At 36.2% G+C, this 12,824-nt stretch overlaps 1 protein-coding gene across 1 annotated transcript; it reads left to right on the top strand.

Moving 5' to 3' along the window:
• Nucleotides 1-364: 364 nt before the first annotated feature.
• On the top strand, nucleotides 365-8,985 carry LOC112514716 (protein ECERIFERUM 26-like). Its single transcript, XM_025121315.1, has 4 exons — nucleotides 365-784; nucleotides 4,007-4,726; nucleotides 5,550-5,654; nucleotides 8,611-8,985. Exons 1-4 carry the CDS (start codon nucleotides 365-367, stop codon nucleotides 8,983-8,985), a joined length of 1,620 nt encoding a protein of 539 aa, XP_024977083.1.
• Nucleotides 8,986-12,824: the final 3,839 nt, after the last annotated feature.

The raw sequence follows: 12,824 nt of genomic DNA, 5'->3' as shown, positions 1-12,824 counted from the left end.
TGAAGAGCGTACGTGATAGTGTTATTGTCTAATGCATATATTAATAGAAATTCAATAATCATATTAAATCCAAAAAATAAAAGGATATCGGGTTCATTGGATTGGGTTGGGTTGGGTTCAAATAATAGTAACCCATTATCAACCCAATACCTATGATTTGAAAATTTTACAACTCGATTAGACATCTGGTTACTTCGGGTTGAATTATTTCGCGTTGGTTTGAATTGGGTTGAGTTGGGTTCATCGGGTTGATCGGGTTTTTAAGCAACTCTGATTGGAACCATCATGCATAGTTTTGTTTACCTATGAAAATATTTCCTCTATAAAATGGTTATGATAGTTCACTTTACAAAGCACCACAGCCATGGAGGCAAAACTCTCCAACATCCGTCTATCCACGGTGGTTCCCGGTCAGATGACGGTGGAAAACACCGTCCACCACCTCACAAACACCGATTTGGCCATGAAACATCACTACATTAAAGCAGTATATTTCTTCAACAATGAATTTGCGGAATTAGGTTTAATCATTTCCGATCTGAAAACCGCCATGTCTCACCTCCTAAGCCGGTACTTCACGGTGGCTGGCCGGATCCGACGACGGCCGGAAGACAACCGGCCGTTCATCAAGTGTAACGACGGCGGCGTTAGGGTGGTTGAAGCGGAGAGCAACACGAGCATCGATGAATGGGTGGAGATGAAACATTCCGATGTGAGTGAACTCGCTTATCGAGATCATGTTCTTGGCCCTGACCTTCAATTCTCTCCCCTGCTTTTTCTTCAGGTATTTTCATTTACTTTTCTCTCATTTTTTTATGTTTAATTCTTCATTAAACAAAATAAAATAAATAAGAAAAAAATTAGGTTTATATAACACCAAAAAATTAAGCGTCCTAATAAAACACTTTACAAGACTTAGGGGCCGTTTATCAAACGCTTACCCGGTAAGCACTTACCAGTAAAATTCAAAACTATCACTTACTTACCGGGTAAGCTTTTAGTCGATAAAAACAGCATCGTATGCAACAATTTACCCGGTAAGTGCTGATCGTGTTAAGAGTCTTCGTCCTTACTTACCGGGTAAGACTCTTGGTCATTGTCTTGCTCTTACCGCGTAAAGATTCTTGGTCCTTACCATATTCATACGTAAGGTAATGTGACTTGTTAAGAGTTTACCCGAATAAGCGTTTGGTAAACGGCCCCTTAATTTATAGGATTAAAAATAAAAAATATATCTAAATGCATTGCAATAAGTTTATAGGACGTTTTTATACATTCTAACAAGTCTTTAGGATACTTATAATATAAAGCGTCACATTAGCAATTTTATATAACACTATTTAAAAAAGTTTTTTATAAAAACAAACGTTCTATAAAAAGATGGCTTTTAGAACGCTTATTTTGTTTTGGCGTTGTATAAACCTAATTTTGTTGTAGTGATACTTTTTTCTTAATTGTTTGAATAATTAGTATTATCTAATCCTAATTTATAATTTCTATTTTATTGTTATTGTAATCTATACTATATTATAAAATATTTGACAAAAACTCTTAAAACCACTTTTTATGCGTAAAGTACTGTTTATTAATGCATAATACTTAAAAACTCAAGATTGCAAGTAGATTGTGCGTAAGTACAACTTATTAAAGCTTCATATCTGAACTCGTATAACTAACTGCAGATAAACATAATCAAATACAGGATAAACATCTCATTTTAAATATAAAAAATCTAAAATATAATTATGATAATCATTGTGTTCTAACAGAATACTTAATTATTATCTTTATAAAATGTTATATTATTAAACCAAAAATAAATTATTTTGTTATTAAACTTAAATTAAATTATAAAAAAAATTAAAGAAATTACATAAAAAAATGAAAACTTTTAAATAGTTTATTTTGATATTAACATTGATATTTTTTTTTAAAATTTTTATGATATCTTTAAATTTATATTTATTCAAAAATAAAATCATTATTGTTTTATTAAAAACACATAAAATCGTATTATAACATCAACAGAGACAAATAATAAAATAGAACATTAAAATCGAGATGTATCTCGCTGCATTACGCCAGTACTGTTCTAGTTATTTATAATTTGACTATATATTAATATCTCATATTAACCGAACATAATTTTCAATATTTTTGGTTGCATATTTCAATTCTCAACTCAAAATATATGTGAATTTATCTCGATTTCTTTTGTTTTTTTTAACTAGAGATTTTTTAGCGTTAATCTTTTTTAAATCAATATAAATTTTTTATTTTAATATATACTATATTTAAGATATTTGATTTGTGAATGGATGTATAAATATTTTTTTTTAATAAAAAGTTTGAGAAAATACGTGAATTACATTATATATTAGAGCATATTGCATTTTTGGTCTCTAAAGTTTGTTTAAAGACCAATGACTCTTTCATAATGATTGCTAACTAACATTGTTAAGTGTATGGACCATGTGTGTTATGAAAATGAAAAGTCAGAAACCATCAATATATATAGTTTGTTTTAGGGATCAAATCCAAGAGTTGAGCAAATCACAGGGACCGCTAGTGTAATTCACTCTAATTTATTTGACTTTAACTTAGGGCCATTTACCAAATGGTTACTTGGGTAAGCGTTTACCAAGTTATATTACCTTACGAGATGAATATTATAAGAACTAAAAATCTTACCCGGTAAGAACGAGGCAAGGACCGAGAGTCTTACCCGGTAAGTGAGGGCAATGACTCTTACCATAGTCAGTTCTAACTGGGTAAATTGTTGCATAAAAAACCGTTTTTATCGACTAAAATCTTACCAGTAAGTAAATAATATTATTGAATTTTCTCAGTAAGTACTTACCGGGTAAATGTTTTATAAATGGCCCTTTAGTGGTTGTTTACCAAACACTTACCCCGTAAGTGTTTAGCGGTAAAATTTAACACTACCACTACTTACCGGGTAAGATTTTGCTCCACCAAAACGATATTGTATGCAACAATTTATCCGGCAAGTACCGTGGTAAGAGTCGTCGCTCTCACTTACGAGTAAGACTCTTGTTCCTTGTCTCGTCCTTACCGTGTAAGATTATTGATCATTACTATATTCATCTGATAAGGTAATGTGACTTAAAAAGGACTTACCCGGGGGTTGTTTTAAAAGATATGTTAATCATATTTTTTTTGGATCAAATCAAATACATCTGATTGTTGAGATCTGTTTCTATATTCCAAATATTTTAGTTGTTTTTATTTGAATTTTTCTGTTATTTTTGTATTTAAATAATTTTTATTAATTTATGTACCAAATTAAATATTATATTTTTCTTTTATCAAATGATTAATTATTATTTTTATACACCAATTTATTTATCAAATACAAAGTGAAAATAAATGCAAAAAATTAACAATTTTTCTTTCTTTTGAGTTGTCTAAAATATCCAACTTTAATGTTTTTGAGAAGATTATTTCCAAATTCTCTTTTTTTCATATCAACAATTTTTAAAAAAAATCCTGAGAGGCGTCTTAACTGGTAAAATCGTGGGTTAGTTTTTGAGATGCATCAGTTCAGATCCCATCAGTATCACTTAAGGATTTGTCTGATTGTAACTTCATGACGTCATTAAATTAGTCGGGGTAGTCTGAACATGGTTGAAAAAACAATATTTGAGGATGCTAATAAGATTGATTTTGATTTATAATTATTTTCTATTATATGTTATAAATAAGTTTTTAGGAACCACAAGGGTGGTGTCCGAATGATTTGAGCTTGAGCTCCAAAGGTCAAAAGTGCGTGGAGGTCCCAGATTCAAATCCAAGAAGGAATAAAAATCCCCTTGTGGCCACAAAGGTTCAAATGTGGTGACTCTGGGCTACCTGCAAAGCTGGTGATCACCCTGAGATTAATCGGCTCGCATAGCGGGTTGGATATGAGGATGTCCAGGTTAATAAAAAAAAAGTATTTTAGGTATTTTACTCTAAAAACATCTTCATTTTATATACGTTTCAGTTTACGAAGTTCAAATGTGGAGGGTTCTCAGTTGGATTGAATTGGTCTCACGTCATCGGAGATGCATTCTCGACTTCAACCTTCGTCAACATGTGGGCTCAAATTGTTAACTGCAAAACCTTATCTCATATTTCAATTTCTACAAAATTACAGATTTCAGAGAGACCATCTACCTTCCAAAACATCGATCTTGTTGGAAACCACTGGTTCAATGTCAATAACACCAAAATGGTAACATTTTCCCTTCACATTTCTTCCAAAAATCTTGACCAAATAACTTCAAAGGCCAATGCCAAGCCTTTCCAAGCTCTTTGTGCCACCATATGGAAGTCATTAGCTAAGATAAGAGCACAACTCGAACCCAAGACCGTTACCATATGCACATATGGTTCTCAAAAGAACGAAATTAAATCTCAAGGGAACAATCAGAGGGTAAGCAAGGTGGTTGTTGATTTTACGGTTTCAGAGGCTAGCGTGATTGATTTGGCGGAACTGATCACCGTTAAACAAAACAACTCAGATGCCATGTTTTACGGGGAAACATTGACTTTTGTGAATCTAGAAGAAGCTAAACTATATGGATTCGAGCTAAAAGGGCACAAACCGGTTCTTGCAAACTATGCAATGACAGGGGTCGGGGATGAAGGAGTTGCGTTAGTTCTTCAGGGTCCAGAAAATTATCGTGGACGATTGTTGACCATGACATTACCAAGTGATCAGGTGGTAGCTTTAAAGAATGAACTTATAAAAGAATGGAATATTGGACGTGACTGAAAACCAACGATAATACATAATTTTGAGTCATTGAATTCTAGTTTGATACACAAGTAGCAAAATGAGTAGACGTGGTTCCTTTTTCGGTTTCGGTTAGCAATCAACGTGAAAATAGTTGGTGAACTATTTCTATAAGAGTTAATCATTATGTAACGACAACATTTTTCTCGGACTGTAAACATGATGTATTGACTTTATTACGATGAAATAAATTTCGATGATGGTTGATTTACTAAAGGTGTTGTAGATAAGTTTGTGGAAAAGTTGATATTTGAAGTAGGGTGAACAACAGTTCAGGCAAGTTTCGTGTTAACTTTAGTAAAATAGATATATGTTGAATGGGATACCTGTTATTAGTTTTTTTTGTAAAACATGTATAAGACGCCTTTTAGAAGTATCACATAAAAAGATTATTAGAATAATCTATTTCTCATGTCCAACTGCTCTTCGATAAAATTTGTTAGGTTGTTTTATAATACCCGTCAGATATGTATGTGTGTGGGTATATATATATATATATATATATATATATATATATATATATTGAAGTTTGGGTTAGTTTCGGAAGTTGACCGATCTTGAGGGGTTAGTTCTGCATAACTCGCTTTAACTTTTCAATTTGGATGATGGGCTTGGGCTTGGGCTTTTGTATTTAGATTAGGGTTTAATTAGGGTTTTTTTTAATTCTTATATAAACCTAACCCTAATCCTTATTTAGCCTACCCTAATTCTTATATAAATCTAACCCTAATACCTCTAAATGTGTTAGCCGCTAGAAAGAAACTCTAAGAGCTTGGAAGAATCCATTGATAACCTAGGAGGGAGCCAACGGCCAAAAGCAAGCAAGGTTCCACCGATTTCTTGTCGGTTTGAGGTAAGTTTTTGTCCCATTCTCGAATCTATACATTTAGTAGTTGGGTTATAAATTTTTGGGATTGTTCCGATGACTCGAAGGTCCCCGATTCGGTCAATAATAATGGCAGCAACTAGGGTATGTCAAAATCGTCTTTAAAACCCAAAAATTCTTCTCGTTTTTCTCTCGAATTTGATCTTATGTTGGTGCATAGTATGGATATATATATATATATATTGATAGGATTTAGTTGAGTTTAGTTACATTATAAGTCGTTAAAGTGATTTAGTTTCGTTATGCCATCAAGTTATCAATTAGGATTAATAGTAAGTTTGGGTGTTTGTTTAGGGCATATATAAAGGAATAAACTTGGGGAAATCAATAAGTTTTGTAAAGTTTAAGGTACGGATTCCTAAACCTTTTTGTTCAGTTAGCTCGTTTAAATATGCTTATGAATTCGTGAGTCTCGTTTAACTCATATTTATCCAAATTGTTCGTTATTGCATCTTTCATTCAATCGTATTTGTTCTACGTCATGTATGTATGTATATATATATATATATATATGGCAAATGCGTCTTGTCCTAATCATGCTATTGGAGTTATTCGAGTTAGTACACGTTTATTTGTTCGGTAACATTTTGGTATGATTTTTACTTCTAAAAGTACGTATGTTGGTATTTTTGATCGATTATGTATTCTTCTAATTGAGCCTCTTTATTATTACAACTACTTGTTTATTCAACATAATTCCGTACTTGACTTATGTTCGACTTTTCGTTTGATTTCGTTATTTATTGACCATATGTAAGATGTATAACGTCACATTCGTTGTGACAACTCAACTCTGGGTAGCTCGAGCTGCTAACCACCTATGGGGGTACCATAGGCACGTCATTGTGGCACCGATGGCGTGACACTAACCGTGGCAGTGTGATCAGTCCACGGCGTCTCCTCTTTTGGTGCTCTTGTGAGAGCTATTTTGGTGTGATGGATATTCGATTTAGGAGGTGTATGGGTCGGCCCTAGCATATGTGATTCGTTTGTAGGGTGGATGTCGGTGTAGTGTCCAACGCCATATCTCACATTTGGTACGTGTGGATCTGCAGTCCAACGTACATGCCTGTGTGGCCATATGTCTGACACTTGTCATGTGAGTTAATATGCAAGTGTATGCGTTTTCGAGCTCGATGTGTCCTTTCATATGATTTCGTATGAGTATGTTATTTGTTGATTTTCTAAGATTTTGATACTCGTTTGGTTCGATGTCTTGAAATAATTTTGGCATGTTTGTATTACCGTTTTTCTATATTTGTTTATCCGTTCACTGGGCATTTGGCTCAGCCATGTTTTCTTCTATTCCTCACGGCAGGTAATCAAGGGGCGGCTAGGTTTTGTGACAGAGAGTAGATCAGAATCTTGGTTCCAAGGATTTCAAGAGGCTTAGTGTTATGTTAATTCATTAATGAATTTTATTTCCTTTTTGGCTATTAGATTAGATTTCCTTTAAGAGTTGTTTTTGGATTTTCCTCGGTTATTGGAGGATTTTGGAAGTGGTTTGTTTGGAGACCTTTATATCTTATTTGTAGATATATTCAATTTTGTTATTGGAAGATTTTATTTTATTTCTTTGTAATGGAGACTATATTTTGGAGGTTTATATAGCGGCTCCGTTACGTTTTGAAGCAACCTCCTTTCCTTCGGAATGGGGGTGTTACATGTTTAGTCGTTGATCTGTATATGTTTTTGTATAACACAATTGTTTATTGATATATCGTTGGTTGGACTGCTTGATACATGTAAACGAGTCATTATACAAGTATAGTGTCAACAAATGTTAAGATGGTTTCGTTCTACTTTGATCGTAAGATCCTGTTACATTGTTTGTATTTTAACGTTAAGGGTAGTGTTACTTTACGAAGTGTATCAAGGTATGTATTTTCGTTGTTTTATGAAGGGTATTACAATGTGTATTTTCGTTATTTTTATTGTTTTACAAAGGGTATCACAATGTGTATCTTGTGTATCACAGTGAGTATCATTTGCATTTTTAACAGTGTCGACGTTTTTTAGGCATCACACTATGTATTTTGTGTTCACATGATGTTTGTCAGAATAATGTTCGCCAGAGCAAAGAGAGATAAAATTTCTAAAATGCACTTTAATTTAAATTTTAAGTCAAAATTACGAAAATTATTAATTTCATAATTTATCCATTAATTTGTGGTTAAGATTAGATCTCATAGTTTTCATAAAATACTGAGTTATCATTTGAATAACCCCATATATATATATATATATATATATATAGAGAGAGAGAGAGAGAGAGAGAGAGAGAGATGAACGATCAATTGAAAATCACCCTCATTTGTACAAACCGTACAAACCACCCTCATACGTCGATTTCATTGTTTAATCTTATGAAATTTTTTCATGAAATTGTTTAATCCTGTGAAATTGTTTCATATAATACTTTTTTTGATGATTTTGTTTCATATATGGTTATGAAATTGTTTCATATAATATTTAATGAAACTGTTTCATGTATTTCTTTAAAATTAAAATAATGAAGATGATAATATCCATGATTAACACCCTCCACAATAAAAATGGTTAATCAACCTCTCATAATTACAAAAAAATGAACAAAATGAAAAATTATGATTGGTTGAATGAAGTTTTTCACGGTTTGTACAAATTCAGATGGGGCTATCCATGTGTGGCTTGAGAGGTTTCAGAAACAGAAGCCTCAATCCTTCAGTTCGGCACCGACTCCCGTGGATGCAGAAAACTGGGTCTCACACATACATAAGATTTTTGAGGTTTTGGGGTGTCCGGAACCGTATAAGGTTAAGTTGGCGGCATATAAACCGGAAGGAGATGCTCAAAGATGGTAGGACGCGATCAAGCAAGCTAAAGGAAATGAATACGTTGATGCCCTTTACGGATGGGGTTCCGTGAGGCGTTTTATCAGTAGTATTTCTCAGCTGCGGATAAGAACGCATTTGTAAAAGAGTATGCCACAATTCGCCAACGAGATGATGAGTCTGTAACAAAGTATTTGGCAAGATTCTTGAGGCTCGCTGGTTTTGCAGGGTCGTCAGTCGGGACATCTCTAGAGCAGGCTGAAAAGTTTAAGTGGACAATTCATTACCGGTACCGTTCCATTCTTATCAATGAGAAATTTACGGATGTGGCACAGGCGGCAGATGCTGCCAAGAATATTAAGATGGAGCGGCAAGACTTTTTGGCATCCAAATCAGATGGGGGAAAGAAAAGAAGTCGAGATGGGCAACAAATTCAGCAGATGGGGCAACTAAATCAGCAGCAAGGTGGTAACAGTGGGAATTAGTGGGGACAGAATAGTAGCAAGCGTCAGGGGCAGTGGCAAGGTCAAAATCAGGGTCAGAGGCAACCGTACCGTCAGCAAGGTCATCAGGGATAGGGGCAGAACCAGACTCGTTCTCAAAGGTCAGGCGACAAGAGTAATAATGATTCGGTCCCTCAATGCAATTCGTGTGGAAGGCGCCATCCTGGAAACGTGTGTTATAGGGCTTCCGGAGCTTGCTTTTTGTGCGGTCAGGTGGGACATTTGGCGAGAGATTGCAAGAAATCTCGTAGCACCGACAAAGGAAATGACACCAAGGCAACTAGTGGAGGTAGGGTGTTTGCCTTATCAGTTAACCAGGCAGCAAATTCAGGAATGATTTCGGGAATTCTTTCGATTGGCACACGATGTTTATGCTTTATTTGATACGGGGGCAACCCATTCTATGGTTTCTTTGATTTTTGCTAATCATCTTAGAGTACCTTGTACATCGTTAGAATCGCCTCTAGTTATTGCTACTCCTTTGGGTAATTCAGTAGTTATATCTCGAGAATTTAAAAGGTGTCCTTTAAAAGTAGGAGGTCAAGTTCGTGAGGTCGATTTACTCCCTATTAGCATGAACGATTTTGATGTTATTTTGGGTATGGACTGGTTGTCAAAGCATAAAGCAACAATTAAGTGCCAAGCTAAGCAAGTAATCTTCGGCGACAAATAGATGCCTGATTTTGTGTATCAAGGATTTCAACCAAAAAGAGAAGTAAAGATCATATCTGCCTTAAAAGCTCAAAAGTTAGTTTTCCATGGATGTCAGGGATTTCTAGCGTTGGTTAAAGACACATCGGTGGAAGAGCGTTCCCCTGAAAGTCAACTAGTGGTCAGAGAMTTTCTTGATGTATTTCCGGACGAACTTCCAAGAGTACCACTGGTCCGAGAGGTGGAGTTCACTATAGATTTGGTTCCTGGTGCATAACCCATCTCTAAGGCACCTTATAGAATGGCACCTCTAGAATTACAGGAACTTATGGAGCAACTGCAAGACCTCCTAGAGTGTGGGTTTATCAGACCAAGTGTCTCTCCTTGGGGTGCTCCAGTATTATAAGTGAAAAAAAAGATGGCTCAATGAGGCTATGTATCGATTACAGAGAATTGAACCGGGTCACTATTATAAACAAATACCCTTTGTCACGTATTGATGACTTGTTCGATCAACTTCAAGGAGCTAAGTACTTCTCGAAGATAGATCTAAGGTCAGGCTACCATCAATTGAGGGTAAAAGATCAGGATGTTTCAAAAACCGCATTCCGCACTTGATACGGGCATTATGAATTTTTGGTGATGCCTTTCGGTCTAACTAATGCCCCAGCCGTTTTTATGGACCTAATGAACCGGGTATTTAGTGCCTACCTAGACAAGTTCGTTATCGTATTTATTGATGACATACTTGTATTCTCTATGTCAAAGGAGGAACATGAAGGTCATCTACGTGTTGTCTTGGGAACTCTGCGAGATAAGCAATTGTATGCCAAATTCTCTAAGTGCGAATTCTGGCTYGAGCGGGTAGCATTTCTGGGTCACGGAGTGTCAGCTGATGGTATTACTGTGGATCCGGCAAAAGTGGAGGCCGTGACTAATTGGCCAAGACCTACWACAGTGACTGAAGTTCGAAGTTTTTTAGGACTTGCAGGTTATTACAGGAGATTTGTAGAAGGATTTTCTTCTATAGCACTACCTTTGACTCGATTGCTGAGAAAGGGGGTGAAATTTCTATGGAAAGACGAACAGGAGAAAAACTTCGAAGAGTTGAAAAAGAGGTTGGTTTCTGCGCCCGTACTCACTTTGCCTTCGGGAACGGGTGGATATCAAATCTATAGTGATGCTTCCAAAAATGGTCTCAGCTGTGTACTAATGCAACATGGAAAAGTTGTTGCTTATGCCTCTAGGCAACTCAAGCCATATGAAGTAAACTATCCCACTCATGATCTAGAGTTGGCAGCAGTGATCTTCGCTTTAAAAATCTGGAGGCATTATCTTTACGGAGAAACTTGTGATATTTTCACGGATCACAAGAGTCTCAAATACATATTCACCCAGAAAGAACTTAATATGAGGTAAAGACGTTGGCTAGAGCTTCTCAAAGATTATGATGCAAGAATCCAATACCATCTAGGAAAAGCCAATCTAGTGGCAGATGCCCTTAGTCGAAAAAGTTCAGGGAACTTGTCACGCCTTACTCAACCTCATATCGTCTTGGATTTGGAACGCATAGATGTTGAGGTTTATGATAATCATTCAGATGGGTGGCTAGCAAGTTTTACAGTGGAGCCCACTTTGATTTCACGAGTCAAAGAAGCCCAAAAACAAGACGGAGAGCTCTGGGCCATATTACAAAAGATAGATGACGGTAAGCAAGCTGATTTTCGGGTTGATGCAGACTATGTGATATGGTTTGGAAATAGACTGTGTGTCCCCAATGACCCGGAAATTCGCGAGACGCTATTGAAGGAAGCACACAACTCGCCATTCTCTATTCATCCTGGATCYACAAAGATGTATAGAGATCTGAAGCAAAACTTTTGGTGGAATGGAATGAAGCGAGACRTAGCTAACTTTGTAGCAAAATGTCTTACTTGCCAGAAGGTAAAAATCGAACACCAAAGAGCGAGTGGATTTCTACAACCGTTAGAAATTCCAGTGTGGAAGTGGGAGGATATCTCAATGGACTTTGTAACTGGGTTACCGAAGACGCTTAAGAAGAATAATGCCATTTGGGTTGTGGTCGAGCGATTGACTAAGTCGGCTCACTTTCTTCCTATTCAAGAAGGGTATCCAGTCAGTAAGTTATCAAAACTCTTTCAACGAGAGATAATCAGGCTTCATGGCACACCAGTATCTATAGTATCTGACAGAGATCCTCGATTTACTTCACGATTTTGGAAAGGTTTTCAGAATGCATGGGGCACGAGACTCAAGTTCAGTACGACCTTTCACCCTCAAACAGATGGACAATCTGAGCGAACGATCCAAACTTTGGAGGATATGTTAAAGTCATGTGCTTTGGAATGGTTTGGAAGTTGGGATGAGTACTTATGTTTAGTAGAGTTTGCATATAATAATAACTGGCAAGCAAGCATTGGTATGGCCCCGTTCGAGGCTCTGTATGGCCGAAGATGTCGGGCACTAGTATGTTGGAATGAGGTTGGTGAGGCTGTTATTGAAGGGCCAGAACTTGTAAGAGTCACTAATGAAAAGGTGGCAGTAGCCAAGGAAAAAATGAAAGAAGCTCAATCACGTCAAAAAAATTATGCAGATCGTCATCGGAAAGCTTTAGAATTCCAAACAGGGGATCACGTGTTCCTTAAGGTTTCTCCTTTTCGAGGTATACGACGGTTTGGCTTAAAAGGGAAACTAAGTCCAAGGTACATCGGTCCTTTCGAGATTTTAGAAAGGGTCGGCGAAGTCGCTTATCGCTTAGCTCTTCCACCGCAGCTATCTCATGTGCATAATGTGTTTCACATTTCGACGCTTCGAGGCTACAATTATCACCCTTTGCATGTAGTGCAATATCCATCAGATAAAATCCATGAGGATCTTTCATGTGAAGAAGAACCCGAAGCTATATTAGACAAGAAGGAACGAGTCATGAGGAAGAAGTCTATACCGTTTGTGAAAGTGTTGTGGAAGAATCATCCGGAACGTGAGGCCACTTGGGAGATGGAAGAATCTCTACGATAAGAATATCCGCATCTCTTCAAAAATTTGTAAGTGCCATCTCTGTGTATTTTAGGACCTAGTTTGATTTCGAGGACGAAATCTTTTCTTTTAGGGGGAAGAATTATAATACCCGTCAGATATGTATGTGTGTG

Source organism: Cynara cardunculus (assembly GCF_001531365.2).
Source record: "Cynara cardunculus var. scolymus isolate 2C chromosome LG 6, CcrdV1, whole genome shotgun sequence".
NCBI lineage: Eukaryota > Viridiplantae > Streptophyta > Magnoliopsida > Asterales > Asteraceae > Cynara > Cynara cardunculus.
The sequence above is the reverse complement of the archived record's forward strand: the minus strand, read 5'-3'. Positions and strand labels throughout refer to the sequence as shown.

Bases quoted from the DNA above. Each gene is read 5' to 3' on its own strand.
- LOC112514716 (XM_025121315.1), top strand. From the start codon at position 365: ATGGAGGCAAAACTCTCCAACATCCGTCTATCCACGGTGGTTCCCGGT. The intron at 785-4,006 runs GTATTTTCATTT...TATACGTTTCAG, and splicing joins CTCCCCTGCTTTTTCTTCAG to TTTACGAAGTTCAAATGTGG. The intron at 4,727-5,549 runs GTGGTAGCTTTA...TAAATGTGTTAG, and splicing joins TGACATTACCAAGTGATCAG to CCGCTAGAAAGAAACTCTAA.